The sequence below is a fragment of the Macrobrachium nipponense genome, chromosome 41 (genome assembly GCF_015104395.2).
Source record: "Macrobrachium nipponense isolate FS-2020 chromosome 41, ASM1510439v2, whole genome shotgun sequence".
NCBI lineage: Eukaryota > Metazoa > Arthropoda > Malacostraca > Decapoda > Palaemonidae > Macrobrachium > Macrobrachium nipponense.
This window is the reverse complement of record NC_061102.1, coordinates 6,718,353-6,740,109: the sequence shown is the minus strand read 5'-3', so window position 1 is coordinate 6,740,109 and position 21,757 is coordinate 6,718,353. Positions and strand designations below refer to the sequence as shown.

The 21,757-nt window shown below is 37.1% G+C and overlaps 2 protein-coding genes across 5 annotated transcripts in view; one reads left to right on the top strand and one right to left on the bottom strand.

Moving 5' to 3' along the window:
• The window catches only part of LOC135212479 (uncharacterized), a gene marked incomplete in the record, with an annotated part of 222,419 nt that extends 216,298 nt beyond the window's left edge, over positions 1-6,121 (bottom strand). Inside the window, 1 exon segment of the mRNA XM_064245935.1 lies at positions 5,558-6,121.
• Positions 6,122-8,488: 2,367 nt separating this feature from the next.
• On the top strand, positions 8,489-16,623 carry LOC135212478 (dCTP pyrophosphatase 1-like). 4 transcript variants are annotated; one of them, XM_064245934.1, is made up of 4 exons: positions 8,489-8,599; positions 14,316-14,395; positions 14,824-14,980; positions 15,650-16,623. In XM_064245934.1, the coding sequence occupies exons 2-4, from the start codon at positions 14,343-14,345 to the stop codon at positions 15,926-15,928; spliced, it is 489 nt and encodes a 162-aa protein (XP_064102004.1). In that variant the 5' UTR covers positions 8,489-8,599; positions 14,316-14,342; the 3' UTR covers positions 15,929-16,623. The 4 variants fall into 4 exon arrangements, with proteins under 4 accessions (XP_064102004.1, XP_064102001.1, XP_064102002.1 ...); XM_064245931.1 differs by lacking the exon at positions 8,489-8,599 and adding an exon at positions 8,925-9,017; XM_064245932.1 differs by lacking the exon at positions 8,489-8,599 and adding an exon at positions 8,948-8,970.
• The last annotated feature ends 5,134 nt before the right edge of the window (positions 16,624-21,757 follow it).

Here is a 21,757-nt window from a genome sequence, read left to right as displayed (position 1 = left end):
GTTAGGATAACTACTACAGCAAATAAGGAAGTGATCTTTTAAAGATTAATTACAAATTATAAGCGTGGAATTATTGTGTAGCTGGGATTATTATAATATAATGGAAGAACTCTACGGAAAAACACAGAGCTTTTCACATTTTTATTATTATTGTAGAATTTTGGCCCTCTATCAATATAGAGCCCAACCCGCGTTTAAAAAAGTATACATTTTAAAAAGCCTAACAGTGTTGAAAAGTATAAAAGTTTGTCATTATACTTTCCCAACTCGTGACTCTTCATAAGGTATCTCAATTTCGTCCTTCAAAAGAGGAATTAAAGAGTAAAGACACTATCTGTATACAGACATGCTATTCATATACAGCAAAGAATAGATTAATTGGACGTGGATTAAAGTAAATTATTATAATTCACCCTAAATTACCTGACAGCGATTTTTTATAGACCTTTTACAGATTATCTCAATTAATAGCCACGATAATATATCGATGAAGACAAATGTTTAGAGGACAATCAAGAAAATTAGACAAACAGAGAGAGAGAGAAAGAGAGAGAGAGGTTGAAGAGTCCTTTCCCCAACTCCCGTTAGATGTCTCTACCGTCTAGGAAAGAACAGCGGACAGTATAATGACAGATATAGTGTCGTCGGAATCCGGCCTCTTCTAGCGGAAGCAGAGGCGCTTTTATCGCCGCTGGAGTACGGCACTCTCGCGTCGAAATTCCTTTCCTTTGTTCGAAGGAGATCTGGATGGTCCTTATGCTGTTTTGATTTCAATTGATCTGCTGTTGTGTGTCTCAAAGCTCGCGACATTATTTTTTCCTGACAGAAGGAAAGCAATATTGCTTCTCAGGAATATTTATGCGCTTTCTTCTATAGAGCCACAAGGAAGCTTTACAGAGAGAGAGAGAGAGAGAGAGAGAGAGAGGAGAGAAGAGAGAGAGAGAGAGAGAGAGGGGGGGGGGGGGGGAATGCGTCCTCCAACATAGTTAGCTCAGAAGAAAAGACAAAATGATGTCCCAAAAGCTTCCATAATTTTAATTGTTTCACACACCCACATGTTAGACTCATCGTCGGCAGCTAGCGTTATAAGTCGTGTTTTCCTGTAAATTAAACCCCGTTCTGTCAAGTTGCAACCATTCCCTCTCTCTTTCACATTCAACATCTACACTTGACTTCTATAAAGGGTAATTGGTCTACGAATCTCTTAAAAAATTCTGCCATGGTTTTCATGACTACTTCTAGTTCCTCTCCAACCTTTTGCGAACACTTGGCTGCCTTCCTTGCTTCATTTAGGCCTATTCCATTTCTCCCTGCATATACTTGCCATTTCTTTATCCACCCACTTGTTTTTATTCTCTCTTTGTATCCTCCTATTCACAGTCAATCCCACTACTGGGTGACCTCGTCATAAAATTTTACGTACACCTCATCCACTTATTACAACTCCGTATACATCCTAAACACTAGACCATATTCCTTCTTAAATGCTTTTGTCAACATCATTAATTCAATCTCACTGACGTGATTACATTTAAAAGATCATTTTAACCCACTCCACTCCAACTGGAGCTTAAATTCCACCTTGAATTGTCCTCCAACCAAATAATATAGGTTTTATTATGCGTATATAAATCTAAAACCAAAAAGAACAATGCAATCTACAAGACAGAGTGGACGGCTCCACTCACGAGCGCAACGCCAAAAACAAAAAACTCTGAAATGGCGCCAGCAGAATAACAGGTGGTTTAGACAACGGCCTTTGAGGTAATGGGCTACACATAACGGTGGGTCTGATTCGGGGGGGGGGGGTGTTAGCCCTTGGTTTCTTTCTAGATCGGTAGGAGGATGGGGGAGGGGAGTGGAGGGGGGTTCTTCCTTCAGGATGGGGAGGCGTCCCGACAATAGAACTGCCGGCGCGTTCGATTGACCATTCTTCATTTTATCTTTTATATCTTTATTCACTCATTTACTTTCCGTTTCTTCGCGTGAGACTGTCGTGTAAAGACAAATGACTTCGTTTTTATTTTAAAAAATTACCTCTGGCAAGGAAAATCGCCCCAGGGTAGATTAAAAAATAAAACGATCTCTGATCATTTTGCGGTATAATATATCCTTCACGAATATTAGCGCGATAAAAAGAAAAGAAAAGAAGGCGCCCATTGTTTTCCTAGCGGTGGCGGAGTGACCACAGTTATTGCAAAATAAGTTTTCGTCTTGGTCAGCGTCGTTCGTACTTGGAATTAAAATGGACGTGAATTCTTTTCTAATTTACTTTTTCTTGGAAGTCTGAATATAGGTAGATTGTTCAGCTATGAACAAGAAATAAAATCTTTTTATGTAAGGGAGATAAACTATTAATAATTCATCTTACCAATGTAATGTATAATTAATAACGAGAGAAACTGCAAAGACTATCTAAAACCTCGAATAACGCTATAACATACTGTCTTTTGATAATGTTTCTCATGAAAATAAATAATGATGATAATGAGAAACTTTCTCTTTGAAAATAAATAATGATGATAATGACAGAAACTGCATAAAATATCTAAAAATTCAAATGGAACAATAAACTGCTGGCTTTAGGTAATTATTCTCACTAAAAACGCTAATTAATCTGGAGACGAAGAATCTAACAGAACGAAACACCACAGAAGTTTTTGCGATCTCAAAAACGTAGAACAATGAGTCTGAGGTATTTATCAAGTCCTTACAAGACAAGGACTTTGGCAGTAGTCAGGTACAAACCTGAGAATGATTAGCCACTTTTCTGTTACGTATTTTTTTTTTCCATTCTTCAATTCTCCGCTGTTACGTAAAGACAAAGGAAAGATATACCTACCGTTCTATTCTCACATCTCCGCTGGCCGTACGGCACTGCGGTGTTGTTATTGTTATTGTCTGTCCTCTTCTTCAAAACTTAGTCTCTAAAATAAATTTCGGTCGCTATTTTGACGTGTGCCTTTTCCAGGCGTTTCTAACGTTCGCCAAACGTCTCACTTGGTAATTCTAATCTCACCAAATAATGGTTATCATTTCCTGCTTTCAAATAAACTTTCCTTTTCTTAATCTACCGAGTACGAAAGATAAAATATTGTAAATCTCACAACACCGCGAAAGCTGTCGACCCCAAGTAAAAGTGGTTTCACTTCATGTTTCTGCGGTTGTGACCCGAGATTAGGTCATTTGGTGAGTGAATGCGATAACAGAAGCTATAAAAAGACTTCACTTAAACGAGCAAAACTCTCCGATGACATCACATCAACACGTACGTCTAAGCTGACTATAATGGTTTAACAGCCAATCAAAATTCGAGGTTTAAAAATATTTGCATAATACGTTTCTTGTTAAATGTTACAGTGAACTCTTGCATTTTGTTATAATTCTAGCATGACCTGCTTTAAAGAAGTATCGTTTATCAACTTAAATGGACTTACACATACTTCTAGTATTAAATGCAACAATCAAATAGGTCTATGAGTCAAAATGCAGTAACTATTTTTGACAATCCACTACGTTCGGTTAGATTTAATCTTTGCTGACGACGCGTATAACATTGCATACAGATCATCAGGAATGTATATCTTCAAATATGCGTATTAATAATATGTAAGGCATATTTTTTATTCTTAATCTTAAATTTCCGGAAGTACAACATTGATACTAACTCTTGCACGTAGAAAATTTAAACTTCAGAAACACGTTTAACCCAATCTGGGCGGAGTCTTCGATTTGAGTGATCTGTTTCAAAAGGGGGTGCTTTACTACGAGCTGCTCTAGGAGCAAGTGCCCGTGCTGGCATAAGGCCAGCTTAGTCTCAAACAACAGTGTGTTTTAAGATCAATGTTGACGAATCCTATAAATTGAAGACGCCATTCAGGTTTGGTGAAAAGTATTACAGAATCATTATGAAAAGAAATAAGCGAAAATTTTCATGGAATACCTAATGGCAAAGTTCCTGGAATGTTTGTAAGACTCAAATTTTTGTTCGAAAATGTTGATTTAAGCTAAATTAAGAAGGAAAACAGTAGAGACATTGCCTCTTTAATTGTATACGTGTAAAAAGGTAAAGACAAACAAAAAAACTCAAAAGCAAATGCGGATCTAAAGAATCAAGGCAACAAAGAGTATTTTACACATAGAGGTAGACAGACACCAACTTTCACTCTTAACCTGTCTTGACATTTCTCCGAGTTCCCATTACCACCAGATAAAGTAGGTATCAGTGAGCACGTTTCGTACGTATCCAGATCCTTCCTTTCCCACGCTATAAAGCATGTATCTGCGAGTAAGCTAAGTCTGTATCCGCATCCTTCCGACTTATCAATCAGAAGAAACTCATATTAGTTCCTTCTTCCCTAAATTCATCGTAAAAGCAGCTCAGAAAAAGCTGAAAATCGGCAAAGTGAAAACATGCACTCACGAACTTAAACAGAGGTGAAGTACTAGGCCAAGAAAAAGTAAACGAAGACAGTTATAATTGCAGTTTTAATTGCGCCCGAAAACGAAAGTCTCCATCGTCATTATCTTCATCTCTTGATGGCGGAGGCGCTGAAGTACCGCAGGGGTCGTTACTGGTGCCCCCAGCGATTCTCATCTGCATAAGCTTACGCTAAAGACCTCACGTATATGAACAGTCAGTGTCAAGTATATAACTGTTCACTTGCGATAGTGTCATTCTTTTATCACAAACAACAGGGGTAAGTAGCGATGAAGTGAGAACGCATATTATGAAAATACTAAAAGAAAGGTAACTTTAATCATGAAAGCAAAAGCAGCCAAACTATAACAATACAAAATATCTTGCTATTTAAAAACAAATATCGCTAGATATATAACCATACAACACATACAATGCATATACAACACGTTTCCTCATAAGCAGTGCATCAGAACCTGATGTACACTGAATTAATCTACTCTCTTAAACACAGTAGCTCTTTCATGACCATAACGTTTGTGATGCCAATTAACCAACCATTTCCCAGTTTTCTTCTCCCCGTTTCCCCCAAGCTCCTCTTAATTCCCCCATTTCCCATCATGACCAACCAGTGTTATTACACTCTGAACCACCCTTTCCTGTATATTGACCTTCTTGGCATTTTCCTATAGTATATCTCGGCATTTCTCACCATTTCACTTTTGTTTACACGTCATAGGGCTTATCTGTATTTGTACTACTATACAAATACGTCAACAGCTTATCCAACCCTTTTCCCTGATTCTAGCCTGATTCACTTCTACACTTTCAATGTTTGTGTCTTGAACCCTGGCCCATTTTCCTTCTATTTTGTCCTTATATTCCCTTCTAATTTCCAAGTGAAACATGATTATTTATGTAGCCACTGAATACCAAAACACCCATCTTCCTTTCCTTAAATAAATCAAATAGGTGTCACGCTTTATCCTCTTCTGCATCAAACCACATAAATCTAAACCTTTAATAATAATATATTCTATTCTCCTTCAGGTGATTTCCACATCAAGGAGCGGATAAAAACTATTATTTTTCTTCTCCCACCAACTCAAAGTCAAATGATAAAGGTTGCACACATACCTTTCTGCTGTGGAGTCCCAGAATCCTGTCTATGGCTGTTTTTTTTGACGACGTCTCTAGACCAATCTGACTTTATGCCAGCGTGGTAGCCTAGCTATACTAGGTTGTATTTGCGACTTCCAACACTTTTAAGTAGTCGCTAAAGCAACAGTTGTATCCGTAATTACAATTATTCATAATACATCACGTTTGTGAATCTAAGTTTCGGGTTAGAAAAGGCGGTTTATAAACAAACAACAGGTCAAACAGTCGATAGATCACAACACGACGTCATTTGATCATTTTTTCTCACGAACATATCCTTCATCTTCACGACTAAATAATATTCTCACTTTGACGTTCTGGAGGACAAATTTATTTCAAGTTTTCCTTCACTTCCTGAACTTTTATTTATAGCCCCACAAATTGCAGTCAATTTCAAAGTGTTTGCTGACAAGGCAAAATTCTCGGTATCGACATCTTCCCCCTACCCCCCCAAAAAAAACTCACGATTGTTGACTAGTAAGTTCTCGCAGATTCCACTTCAAGTATTTTATAGTAACTGTTGACATTTTCTCTGTATTACTAACACAAAAATTACCATAAATCTCTTGAAAAACATATTTCCTGACGTCACTAAACCAGTGAACACAAACAGACCCTCAAAAACAGGACATATTTACAAATGAAAAGCCAGTGGAAGATTTTTTTCAGTATATCTTGGGACCAGCACCAACGTACTTCCAAATTACATAATTCAATCACCTTTTATTTTTAATTATTTGCGCCGCGCATAATATATATATATATATATATATATATATATATATATAATATATATATATATATATATATATATATATATTCCAATTTTCCTATGGCTTTTTTAAAAAATAACAATAGTACAAGGTATGGTCTGCAAGATCCACTCTGTCACCAGGGCGATTTACAGCCCTTAACTAGGCACTCTCTGCCATGAGGTATACTGAAAGAAGTAAGTGTTGGTGCTGTTGTGGTAAATATCAGAGAGAGAGAGAGAGAGAGAGAGAGAGAGAGAGAGAGAGAGAGAGAGAGAGAGAGAGAGAGTGGACACACACGCCACTAAAGCAATGAAAATGTCATTTCCTGCTTTCAGGATTTTAAAGATACCTTGAATAAATGAAATAAAACATACATATATAATTAAAAGGGGCAATGTATACAGAGTACGTAACCGAGAATGTTTTCAAATGAAATGTTTTACTGCAGGACACGTCCGCAAACAAAAACACATGAATCGTTTCTTATAGCAGCAGTAGTCATTTGGACGGGACGGTAATCTCGTTACCCCTCGACTTCCGGACATACAGACCAACAGACCTTCGACGTACCCTCGTTCTAGATTGCTACTACGCTATTTTATTGATCCGACACGGTCACCGTGGGAAAGGTAACGAGTTTTCCCACCTCGAGACGCAAAAGAAACGGAGCACAAATGCGTTAATTCAATCGTTTGATACTATAACATTCATGTCCGATACTATAGCGACCATTGTAAACAAAGATGCCAATCGGAGTAGGCACGGGAGTCGCCCGATTTGTCGTGTCATGCTCTTCCCCCACGAGGACGAAGGATAGACACCTTGGTTTTCATGTCGGAAAGACGAGACCCTGGCAGACTGGACCGAGTTAAGGAAATTACGTAACGAAATCTAAACAATGTGGTTGGCAGGCACAAGGGGGCACAGCACAGTCCCTGGGCCCCTGTCAACACTGTTATCAGTCCCACACCCCCTCGTGAAATCTGTTTTTCCCGTTGCCCACATGACTTCCAGTCGTGACTTCGGAAGATCCATGAAGGCCAATCGCTGTCAAGCAGACATCGCCTATAGATAACGATGAAAATCTGAGAATCGTCTACGCTACGATATCTTGGCCGCGCAATGAATTACACACCAGCTCGTATCTTCACGAATCTGTTGACACTGTAGAGGAATGCCACACTGCGTCGGTCTGGAAGGTGGCACACGCGCCCTGGACCCGGTTGGTGCCTGGACTCAATGAAAACGGTTCCAAGCCGGTATGGAAGAAAACGGTCAATTCTCTTGACTGCTCAAGGGTTGAAAGAGTACTTCCAGGTGGCGTGGCGGTTTACCTGAGATTTATGCTTGCCTGTTGAAGTGCCCACTTCTCCTTGCACTCGAAACGAACACATGCTGACTGATAGTGATGCCTTTCAAATGGATATTTTATCTTCCTTTATCTTGCAAAATCTGTAGCCTTCTGGTAGCAGAAAATAACGTATAGTACCCTTTTCACTTTTTTTTCTCACTTACCCCAGTTCTACCAAGCAGGAATATAATACAGAGAAAATTGGGGAGAACAAAGGAATATAGAGGTACAGAGTAAGATGACCAAGAATACTGAAATCAGAGAGAAGAAGAATTGTCTGACAAATGAGAGCTAAAGCGTGCATCCTTTTTCACTGGGAGAATACGCATGGCAAGAAAACATGTTTTGCTTGCAGATTTTGAAAATCATATTTGCAAAGGAGCATAGATTTTCAGTAGAAAACAGCAAGATATAAATTTGATTCCTAGTAGTACAGGAAAGCTTCTATTTCAAAGTACATATCTTTCGTTCCTCTTTCGAGGACTTTGTGAATCTTACGCTGTTGCTAGACCTCTCATGGGGTTCTCGATACCTGATTGCCATGTTCAATTGCGCATAGTTTTTTTCTCTCCGGCATAATTAAAATTAATATATTTCATAGTACATTTTCTAGTCTGCTATCGCCGTCAACGCCAGTGACCCATTACGCTTGATTGGCCATTAGCAAAATAATCCAGTTTCCAGTGTTCAGATCAACCGATGCAATATGATAGATTTTTCAAGAAATTACTCCGAAATCATTTCCATCTTTGTACTGATGAATTTACTGTCTTGCCATGAGGTGAAGAGCTTGGTCCTGGCAAACACTGATTCATGGGCATTACCGTCGACGGAATCCATGAATTAAACACTTGGTAATTAATAGACTTTGGTGGGTTGCATTCTGGATCCACTTGGTCAAAAAATAGAAAGGTATGTAAGTGAAATTTATAATGCTCCCTTTCCCCTGAATGAATGCTCAATTATCGGTAGCCAATGTAGTTCGAATCATTTCTCGGTTAGCGGTCAATCTTGGATCGAAAATGTATAAGCGCTTGGAATTATTGTGGTGCGTTCTCTACAATTGGCAAGTAAACAGTTTGTTGTTTTATCACGCCATGTGTTATTTCACGTCAGTTTTATGTCCAATTATTTTTATAAAGGGATATTAATATTAAATATACATATTTTGTGACTCTATACCTAATTTTAATCACGGTGAAATGTTATTTCTCGCTCCTATTTCAAAATGTCACCTCGCATTCCTATTTGGTTTCGCCGTCTATAGCTTCCTAGAATCCGAGGTAAAATTTGCACTACTGTGAGAACGGTTCCTAGACAATTACCATAGGTAGGGTTTTCTCAATTGGTTTGTTTTCTTTGAGACTAATTAAGGTTGCTATTAAATCCCCGCTGGACTTAATTACCTGTTACCTGTGGGTTTAGTTTACCTGTTGTTACCTTACCTGTAGGCGTCTTGATCTGGGCTCCTCTCATCCGAAAGCATCCACCATAACCTATGTTATATATTAATTTGTCAAATTAACATTAAAAGGCTTTGTAACAACGTTAGGAGAATGCTATTTTATTCATTTACATTATTCCATATTGAAAATTGTGTAGTAGGCTATACTACTACCTAGTTTCTTCTTGAAAGTCTTCGTTTCTTCAGGACTGATACCTAGTATAGGCTATAAAGGTAATTCAGAATGGGTACTAGGCTCTTTGCTTAATCATTATTATAAATATCGTAAATGCAGTATAGTAGCTTAACACACTTATTTTAGAACGGTTATATACTATATACTAGCTTAGCCATCTTCCTGATATTTTTGGATGTGAGGTAAGTGCATTTCATAGCTACCTACTAGGGTAAAATATCACAGCAGGCCAAGCAGGCCACCTACAATCAACGCTAGCCACCCTCCGAAAAAGTACATTATAACGCGTCCTGACACCGGAGATGGGCATCAGTCGCGACTTCTTGTTGGTGAAAAACGGAGCTAAAGACCTCTACTCTCCTTTCGAAGTAAGTATTTTCTCCAAAGTTAGAAATTAAGGCCAAATTTTAAGATTTAAACAGAGGGTACTGCAAAGGGTGGCTACGGCAGTGGAAATCTCACCAAAACGCTTTAGAAATTTTTACTTACAACTAAAAATGTTTCGAAGATTGACGCCATCTTGATGTTTACGGAGTCGCTTGTGTCAACTTCCCATTTCGTGTGCTAAATCTGCACACCACTTGTACCCATAGACGCTGGGGCACTTTCATCACAACAATCGTAAACCAACCTCTTACCAGCACTTATTCAAGGGGACTTCGGCATTCTTGCGGCATTTGCGCTCTTCAATTGTTTATCAGTGTTGTCAATTGGTATGTGTTTACCCTCCAAACTAGTATAAGACTTACACAAAACCGGGGAAATAAGTGAAATTAGCGTATCTATTGTAGTATATATACATATTAGAGCAATTTTATCATTACTGCATTACTATGACAACTAGAATTCATCGAAACAGTTTGTAAATGCATCGGCGTATGTGTGACGCTCCACTAGATTGGCAACGATGAGTCATTTTTCCTCGCGTTTCGTTCTGCCTCGTAAGTATACATCTGAAAACATTTGATTTTTGGGTTTAATTTTTGGGGGTTAAATTGGTGCAAAAAAGGGATAATAGACATGAATTAAATAAACTTTTGAAGTAAAGTTAAACTAAATGTGAGTAAAGTAAACAATAAGGGAATAAAAGCTTGCATCTCATAATCAGTGTTGTCGTCTGATGCTCGAACTTGTTTACGGAGTGAGTGCTTAGGAAACACGAAACAGCAATGTGGTTCGAGTGCATTGTGGAGTGAATTAAGACCAAAATGTGTATAATTACAATCAAATAAGCACTGTGGAGTTTCAGTTGTGATGGCAGTAAGGATAAAAACCACGGGATTAACAAGGTAGAAGAATTCGTTTCCAACCATAACCCCGGGAATAACAAGTTTCATACTTTCACTAATATAGGCAACAAAATGTTGTTTTATTGTGCTGATTACAACTGCAATCTTGAGTAAGATCAATAAACGTTACTATATACGCTAACATTGTTCAAATGAGTGCTGGGAAGGCTGGGGAAAGATGGTGGCCGTCACTGATGAGAACCTTCCATGCAAACGTAGCCGCCATATTGGATTTCAAAACTGCCTTGAAAACATATTTTACGAAGAGCTCACATGCTTATTTTAGTTTGTATGGGGCTTTCATATATCACCAATATGTTGACGAAAGAAACTTTCAGTCTTTTAAATGGTATGCTTAGAGTTGCAATTGTATTCATGTTTCACCAATTAAATATCGAGTGAATAAGACCCGTCCACCGTGATGAGGGTTGGCCTGTCGTGATATTCTACCCTACTACCTATTCCTGTTGGAAATATGCTAGGGTAAAACATCACAGCAGGCCAAACAGGCCACCTACAATCAACGCTTGCCACCCTCCGAAAAAGTATATTATAACGCGTCCTGACACCGGAGATGGGCATCAGTCGCGACTTCTTGTTGGTGAGAAACGGAGCTAAAGACTCTACTCTCCTTTCGAAGTAAGTATTTTCTCCAAAGTTAGAAATTAAGGCCAAATTTTAAGATTTAAACAGAGGGTACTGAAAAGGGTGGCTCGGCAGTGGAAATCTCACCAAAACGCTTTAGAGAAATTTTATTCTTACTTAAAACTAAAAATGTTTCGAAGATTGACGCCATCTTGATGTTTACGGAGTCGCTTGTGTCAACAAAACTTCCCATTTCCTGTGCTAAATCTGCACACCACTTGTACCCATAGACGCTGGGGCACTTTCATCACAACAATCGTAAACCAACCTCTTACCAGCACTTATTCAAGGGACTACGGCATTCTTTGCGGCGTTTTGCGCTCTTTCAATTGTTTATCAGTGTTGTCAATTGGTACGTGTTTACCCTCCAAACTAGGTATAAGACTTACACAAAACCGGGGAAATAAGTGAAATTAGCGTATCTATTTGTATTATATATACGTACATATTACAGCAATTTTATCATTACTGCATTACTATGACAACTAGAATTCATCGAAACAGTTTGTAAATGCATCAGCGTATGTGTGACGCTCCACTAGATTGGAAACGATGAGTCATTTTTCCTCACGTCGTCTGCTCGTAAGTATACATCCGAAACATTTGTAATTTTTGGGGGTTGGGGGTTAATTTGGTTGCAAAAAAGGGATAATAGACATGAATTAAATAAACATTTTGAAGTAAAGTTAAACTAAATATTGAGTAAAGTAAAACAATTAAGGGAATAAAGCTTTGCATCTCATAATCAGTTGTTGTCGTCTGCTGCTCGTAATGTGTTTGCGGAGTGAGTGCTTAGGAACCAGGAACCACAGCGTGGTTCAAGTGCACTGTGGAGTGAATTAAAGATACCAAAAATGTGTATAATTACAATCAAATAAGCACTGTGGAGTTTCAGTTGTGATGGCAGTAAGGATAAAAACCACCGATTACAAGGTAAGAATGAATTCAGTTCCAACCATAACCCGGGAATAACAAGTTTCATACTTTCACTAATATAGGCAACAAAATGTTGTTTTATTGTGCTGATTACAACTGCAATCTTGAGTAAGATCAATAAACGTTACATATATACGCTAACATTGTTCAAATGAGTGCTGGGAAGGCTGGGGAAAGATGGTGGCCGTCACTGATGAGAACCTTCCATGCAAAAACGTAGCCGCCATATTGGATTTCAAACTGCCTTGAAAACATATTTTACGAAGAGCTCACATGCTTATTTTAGTTCGTATGGGGCTTTCATATATCACATTATGTTGACGAAACAGTTCAGTAAATTTTAAAATGGTATGCTTAGAGTTGCAATTGTATTCTTGTTTCACCAATTAAATATCGAGTGAATAAGACCCGTCCACCGTGATGAGGGTTGGCCTGCCGTGGTGTTCTACCCTACTAGTTGGTTACCCTTATAGAGTAAAATACTCTGAATGGCCACCTATACCACAGAGCGACCACCTTCTCAAAAATCGGAAATTATGGCCTTAATTTGTGATGTGGGAGAAAAAACTTACTTCGAGAAGAAAGTGGAAGTCTCGAGGTATTGCTTCGACGGACACTGGCTCTTGACCAATGTTTATCCTGGGTTACAGGACGTGTTAAAGTACTTTTTTGGGAAGGTGGCTGTGCTACGGTAGAGGCCGGCCATTCGTTATTTTACCCTAGCCCAACCCTTTACCATTGGGAAACTAGGGTGCTTGGATCAGGTAGAAGAATAGGAAAAATGGTGAAAATAGAGATACCTAGAGATTTAACTTTACTAATCTAACCTTATTTGGGAGGCTGGGTCCTGAGGAGGAGGCCTCACTCCATCGTCTCCTGGACACCTGTAACCTGACCATCACTCTTCTGCTTAGATTGACGGTGATCCCCCTCTCCCATTTATGGAGCCGATGGATTAGCTAGTGCATGAGTGCATTTGTTACCGATCTCCATTGCCTGAAACCGCTTATGTTCAGTACTTAAAATGGAACCCTAATCTCTCCCCATTTCCTGCACATTATTTTTATGAAAGAAGATCCAGCCTTGACACATCCCACATTGGTGCTTCTCTAGAGAAGATTTCGCGCTTCCCCGGATTACTGGCCGTTTTAGTCCTTTGGCATTATCTTGGTATGTTCCTGGATGTGCGCATGATTGGTCCTTGGCCCATCACTATTACGGTTGCACTCCAATATGCGGTAACAGCATGGACCATTTTTCGCCTAGGTCACATTCTAACTTTCTTGATGAAATGACTAAATATTTTTAAAACTTAGAATTGTATTTTGACAAATCCTCATCATCATTGATCAGTAGGTATTCTTTGACCTGCCTAGTTGTCATGTTAGCCTATTAGGTGTTGTTGATGACTTTTGAGGGATTTCAAGTATGTATTCCATTCTGTATTGATTACCCCTTGTTCATCTGGATGGTTATCTAACATCTAAAAGATACTTCCCCACCCCACTACAGTGTCCTATTTGCCATTAGTAGAATTATGGAAAGTGCTTCTGTATGAAAATTTACCAAATTCCCCCAAAAATTAATGATATACATATCTTGCTATTAAATCATAGTTTTATTTGAATGTGTCTGTGTGCGTACGCTGTGATTTATATTACACTTTGGAATTTGAGCAAGATATTAACATGTTCTCTTAGTGTGTTGGCTTTCTGTGCTTGCTCACTATCTGCTGGCAATAACATCTTCAATTAGCTGTAAATTACAACTGCTCAGTGCTGTAATGGTCTTGTTTTCAAATAGTATTTAATTGTAAAAGCATTGGTATAATAAGGCCAAGTTAATTTTCAAGTATGTATTGAAATTTTTTAAACAGTTTCAAGTGGAATGCATTGTCTTTTTATTTTTTTGATAGATTTTTGCTGAATTATATTCATCAAGTTTCACTTAAAAATTGTTCAATTTCGTTATCTATTTGTTATCAATGCAAATTGACCTATATAGTATTTACTACATTTTAATTCAGTAATATCTTCATATTAGTTATCTTTCCTGATAATGACATATGATGGGTCTATCATCCAAACAGGAAATGCTTTAAATTTCTCTCTCACACAGATTCATAGGAGCCAGCAAGGTATTATCATGGCTCATAGTTCACTGAATGGTGTATCCCCTGACCAGGAGACTGAATTCAAGTGAGTTTTGTACCTGTAGTATTCAGCTTTCATCCATGCTTCAGTGACAGTGACAATGAAATTATCACTTTTATTGTAACTTCTTTTGCCATTGATTGTCATTGCAGTACAAGTATTAACTTATTTAAATCTAGTGGTTATATTTTGGAGTACAGTGAAGTAAAATTTATTTATATTTTCATAACCTCTGTATATTGTTTATTCTTAATTTATTTATATTAAAATTTGTTATGCTTTAATGATAGGTGGAAAAAGATTACCAGTAAGGGTTTGAAAAATTTTGTGACTGAAAACCTTGTGAGTAGTCAAACCTGTTGTCAATGAATCTGTGGAGCATAAGGGAATACTAAACACTCAGGCTTGTTGGAGGTCACAAATAGAAAGTGTAAGTAATTTGTAATTATATTAATTTAGCAATCCCCTTTCAGGTTTAGTAGCGGTCTTAGTTTAGAAGACATAAGATCAGATCAGCATAATTTCTGCCGTGAAAGGAACTGGCACCAGTTTCACCCGCCAAGAAATGTTCTTCTTGCTCTTGTTGGGGAAGTGGGTGAACTATCAGAGCTTTTTCAGTGGAAAGGAGAGGTAAAACTTATTGTGTGAAATTTTCACATCTTATAATATAGTAACATCTCAACTTAATGGCCCAGTGCACTTGGCGGCTACAATATATCAAGTTTTGCTGTGCTTCCATTTCCGATATAATACAGTTTAGCTTTGGTTAAGAACTGTGTGGACTTGCTGTTAACTGTAAGATATTGAGAAAATATTCATATGCAGGCTGTATTATAGTCTGTTGCTTAGACCAAGTTACTTGACAGAGAACCAGATCTTCAAAGTCCTATTAATTTAATGTGGTGCTGCATTTATTATTGCATACAAAAATGAACCCTTGATTTTCATGGGATTTATATCCCAGCCTGAAATAGATACAGGGTGCTGAGAAATTAAAATTTGTTTGTTGGGATTGAAACACCACACATTGTTGGCTTATCGATTTTTTGTAAGACCAAAGACTTTTTTTATTGTTACTTATTACCCAATAAATTTAAAAGTATCCAGAATAAAGCTCTGACAACAAGACTTCCTGCTCATAGCATTACATGTATTATGATAACAGATCATTATTTGCCTTTGAAACTTAAATTGGAGAACAAATATCTGAGATGTATCTATTGTGAACTGCAGGTAACAATAAACCTTGATTTTTTTTTATTATAGACATATTTTACTGATTCAGTACACATTTTACAGGTCACTAGAGGGCTTCCAGAGTTTTCTAGTCATGAGAAGATGCGTGTAGGAGAAGAATTAAGTGACGTCCTCATTTACCTTGTTGATTTAGCAGAACAGTGTCAGATAGACCTCCCTTCTGCTGTGAGGGATAAGATGAAGAAAAATGCAGCTAAGTATCCTGTCCATAGAGTTCTTGGAAAGAGTGATAAATATTCTGATTATCCTGAGTATGATTCAGAAAAAGTTGCGACGGACACAGTCCAGCACGAAAGAGAGGAGGGAGATGGCAGTGAATAGAAGTAACATGACTGTATAAAATACTATTCTCTGCTTCTTTTATCTTCTCTTGACTTGAATTTCTGTTTCTTTTTTTAATTCCGTAAGATTTTATAATTCTAGGTGAAATAAAACAAATAAGGTGTTGTGAGTTGCATTTAATGTTTGTATGGAAGTAGTACCAAGAAACGCTACAAGTGATTTTGTATGTGACTGAAGAAATTGTTGTGCATTAGTGAATTCTGAGAGTTGAGAGAGCATGTAAAGTAACGAGCTTTAATTCACTTATTGTGTTTATGGGATATTTACTGAAATCAACGTACTACTCTGTAATGAATTCAATTAAACTTACTACTTAAGGAAATAAGTGCTCACTGTAACATGTTGTTGGAGCACCGTGAATGCTAAAGATTATAATAGTTCATAGGTATTGAAGCTCTTCAACTATTTGGGTATTGATAACTTTTCGTGGGGAAAAATATCAGGGTGACAGCTTTGTACATAGGCTGTATTTATTGTTGCTGTACAGTCAAATTTTATGCGAGTATCTTACACGAGACAGACTATTTTAATGTATCTGTGCAGGAAAACTGTGTCAAACTGCATTATGTTTGCTGTAAGGAGTTGATTCCTTAAATAATATAAATTTTTTCCCCTCAAGATACTGATGGTATGATGATTAGTGAAGCTTTGAGATGTTGCAGATAATTTTATAAATATACATGTATTGTTATAGTATAATTATATTATATTATATGATATATATAATTATATAATATATATATATATATATAATATAGAATATATAGTATATATATATATAATTATTATCCTTGAGTCATGAAGTATATAAAACGTGATGCTATGTATAAATAAAGGTTTTTTTTGCCACGAAGGAAAAAAAATGAAAAAGCGAGTTAGCCGAGTACTTTCGATCCTATTCGGACCCTCAGTAAAGGGTCCGAATAGGACCGAAAGTACTCGGCTAACTCGCTTTTTCATTATTTTCCTTCGTGGCAAAAAAAACCTTTATTTATATATATATATATATATATATATATATATATATATATATATATATATATATATATATATATATATATATTCATACATACATACATATACACATGTATATATGTCCACATTAAGAGTTCCAAAAGGTTGCTAACTGCAAAGGATGGTGAAGGGAATAAATGACTGGTTGGCCTATGCTAGGCTACCCGAACCCCAAGGCTGATTTTGCTGTGTTCCAGCGTATGTATGTGAGCAAAAACTTAAATAACAAAAAACTTTTAGAGTTCACAGAGGCAAAGGACAGTATAGTGCTGTAGTATGAAGTAAATCAAATATATAAAGCCATACATTATCTTTTATGCGTCCATGAAAATTAGGATTCTGATGACATCATCCAGTTCCTAAATCTTCAGATTCCAATGAATTTACATTTTCTGCAAAATTTTTGACTGTCTTTGTATCACTTGGACTGTGTGCTTTTGTTGTTTCCAGTTTTTAACAAATTACTATAAAACATAGATACCCAGCATCAAAGTGATACCTCATCGACCAGTTATATACTATGTGAAATAATTTAAACTGAGCTTTAAGAGATGAATGTTTGCTATGTCTATAAACAGCTTTATTTCCTACAGATGAATTTTGGGACCCTCTAAATGTAAAAGTTCTAAGCAAGCAAAATTCTCCATCTAGACTTGTCATCAAGCACAAACTATATACGTACTGTACAAGTATCGCAAATGATCCATAGGACTGTGTGATGGTGTGTACATGTTACTTAAAAGAACACTTGAAGTATCACAGGGAACACAAAGGTCAATGAAAATGTACCTGCATAATATTCAACTGCACTTCAGTGTAGTCTGCCCTCTCCATTTTCTGTGGTTACCATGCTCTCAAGTAAGCATAATCTGTTAGAGGAGCTGTTGCAAGTGTATGAAAGGAGAGCATTTCACTGAACAGTGTTCTGACACCAACTCCACTCAATTAGTTTATAGTGAAAGTTGGTGCTAACAGCTGGCTGTACTGTACTACATGTACAATAGAGTACAGTAGATATTCATAGTGTAGTATATTGTATGAATACACAGGGTAACAAGCAGTGGGACAAGTTTCAAACAAGCATAAAATACAATACAGTACATCTACGTATGTACCATACAGCCATTTACCCCCTCTCTTTCAGTACATTACCCTAGGAATGTAATTCTAGCCCTATGCTGGTCTAATGGCATGGTTCCAGGAATCTGTCACTTCCTCTGAGGGAGCTGAAATAAAGATCGCTGTTACACCCATCTTTGATTCTAGGAAGGATAGTGATGTATGAATGCACTGGTATCTTTACATTTTCAGAAGTGTGGGTTTTACATAAAATCTGAATAATTAATAAATGTATTTATTTCATTTGCTGTTATGATGTTCCTGTTGCAAGGTCTAAATTTGTCAACGTATAGTATTGATGACATTCTGGCCCTTTTATACCCCCAAGTTTACCTTTAGTCTTTAGGAATTATAAAATTCATTAATGACTAAATTACTGTTTGGCCTCAGTGACCTTTGTTGTTGTAACACCAGTTAATCAGTTTACATGATGCTGTACACTGTTTATAGTGGTTGACCCCCTTAACATTTTTTACCCTAACTTTATCTTCATAACACTACTGCTGAGCTCATCAAAAACAACAATTACTATCTCGCCTCTTTTGCTGTCCAAGTTCTTTCACATATGGTGGCAGCTTCTTTGCCCAAACAGCACCTCGCAGGATCGTTTTGGTTATTTCATGCTCAGTTACGAGATCAAGACCTTACTCCCCAACACACGTACAACCGAGGCAGTCTGAAATTTCCATCCTTGTGTTTCAGGGGTAAGACCTCCTGTCACTAGATAAATGGCAGTGCAATAAGCACACACAAGAGCTTGAGACAAAAGGGGTTTTAGGGTTGTGTAAAGCAGTGTGTATTTCCCTGTTAAGGTGCATAACCATTAAAATAGTTGCAAATTATATATTAATAAGCAAACTTGTTTAAATGCATAATTGTGTTTGAGAATCTGTTTTTAATTAAGTTACAGTGGGTTGTTATCAAAATGTTTTTTTATATTGAAGGCATAAATCAAGATTATACGTGAAATATAGGGTAAATATAAATCTAGATAGTAGATTATAAGACATACAACTAACTACTGTACTTATAATAAACAAAATATTCCTATGAATATGGCCACTTAAATAGGGCTTATTTTAGCTTTGAATGTATTTAAATCTCCCTTTGATTTTTTTTTCACTTTTTTAAATTGGATGTTAAATGTTCTTTACCTTGGTGATTTTATAACATTCAGGAGTGAGCTTCATATGCATACTGTAACATTTGTTGCATAAAACTTTATAATCTAATAAAATAAACAGTTACAGTAATTATATTTATATGTACAATAAATTAGGTGTGGTGTTTTAATACGCACAAAGATTGGGTTGTGTTTTTAATGTGTAGGGAAGGGGATTTTAAAGCTGCATGATAAACTTGAATGTAGTATGTATGTCTTGCACTGTTGTGGTTCAGGTGATGTTTCCACGATGTTAAGGATGTGAATGTTTTTCACTGACCAGTGTTAAGAGTGAAGATCACTGACTTTATTTTTTATACCTTTTTGATTTACCGATAGTCTTTGCATTAAGGAATGTAATGCTATTTTGACCTTTGAATGGAGTTCTGTTTTCCAAAATCAAATAATTTATCATAAAATTTTTAGTAATTTTTGGTGTTGGTAGAAACAGAGCAGGCTGTTGCTAGTGTTAGAATGTTTATACGACTGCTGTCATTTTCTTATTAATTATTGTATACAGATTCCTTAATCTTAAATTTATTTACCATTACAGGCCATGTAATATACTCCAGCTTTTTGATGTTAGAATCTGAAGTGTCAGTTTATTATAAGACAAAGTGGGAAATCGTATCCTGAAATGAGCTCATGCATTTTGAAATGTCTTTGATTTCACACATTTAAGAATTAAAAAGCTCAGTGACAGTACATACGGAATTACAGTACTGTTATTAATTCTTGATACAGCACTGTATTTTAACTTTACTACTCTTTCCTGTGACTCATGCTTTATTCATGCTGATAATTTTCATTGACAAGTCTTTACTCTTAACTTTATTCTTAAAAAATTCTCATAGTAATACAGTTCTTGATGCATAAGTTGTCAGGCACTGTACAGTACTTTTATTTGTCTCAGAGAGTTCTCACACTTTCACATTATCAGAAGCGTTGTTGTTCCTTCACATGGCAGAAGTGTTGGTGTTCCTTGTTTTAGACATTTTGTGTATTGCGGGTCAGCATCTTCCACATTATGATCTTGTACCATAGCGAGTTCTCTTATATGAATTATACTTAGCAAATCGGCCTAACACTTAAGTAAGTTCCCATTATGTATTTTGGGCTTTGCTAATTCTGTGTGATTCTTAACAATTATAGATTCCTTATTGCATATGCTATTATCTACCAGGTAGCAAAAAGTATAAAGCATCCAAAACTGATGTAACTGCAGTTGTGTTATCATTAGTTGCTACTGTACCAATTGTTGTATCGGCACTGAATGTTCAACTCATCATAGCAGGAGAGTCAGTTATTGAAGTATTGCACATTTAAAAATATGGACTGTTGAGTACTGGCAGCAATCTGTATCTCTTTGAGATTGTGAAAAGGCTTAGGAATAAGAGCAGAACTGCAGAGGAGAAACTTTCCCTCTGTAACACCAATTGCTAAATCCTCCCATTGTGGTGGAGTATTCCAGGCTTTATGGGAAGTTATAGAAGGCAGCTCTCCCATGAACCCATTGGTGCTTTCATGCTGTCAGGCTCCAACTTGTTGAAGTCTCACTGAATGTTGATAGTTATCCCTGGTCCTTGCTTGGACGGATAATAGACTTGGGCACTGATTGTATGTGTATATGTTTGGTATCTAGATTGTGGCCAGTGCAGTAGCATGATCCTCTGCTTCTTGTGATCGGCTGTATACATGAGGATTCTGGCTGCCTTGTCTAAGGAGTCTCTCAGAAGGCAAACAGAATAGATGACAAGAGTTGGGTGTGGACCTCATACCTCTCATCTTAAGGGAAATGGATCGTGCTTTTTGAAATGGATCTCAGGAGACTAAAGTGGATCATGGTATCCATCTTCAAAGTGATCAGATCCAAAAAGAGATAGTATTAGTCGAGTTGATTCTGGTTGAGCAACATTGTGTGGATGGCCCCATGAGGGACTCTCAAGTGTAAATGTTAGTAGTATCAGGAATGAAGTCCTTTCATGAGATTCCAAGAGGTCTTCAGTGATATTTTGTAACTGACCAAGTCTCTTGTCCTAAATCAAGACAATCTATCCTTATCAAAAAGAGAAGTATAAGCTTTGAGGACTTTAATAAGGAATCATTTTGGGACTTTGAAATTCTGTAATACTTGAACTGGATGGCTGGGTGAATCTACCTTTCCAGTCTCAGGTATGTGGAAGACAGTAGCTAAAATTAGGGAGGGCTTGGGAGACAAATGTGTACCCGATTCAAACATGCACTCCAGGAGGAATGGACATTTTTTTCCCAGGAGACATTTTCCAATTTATCATATTTATAGTTTTCCAGGCACTGTTGTCTGCAGTGTAGGATTGCAAGGAAACCAGCATAAGTCAAAAGAAACTGTAGAAAATGTTCAGGGGGAGTCATTTAATAATCACCTGTAATTTTGTCAGAAATAGTCTGCTAACTCTGCCAACAACAGATTAAGCATATGTAAAATACGTGACTTTTTATAGTGTTGAACCTTGCAGTGGTACCACGCACAGGGT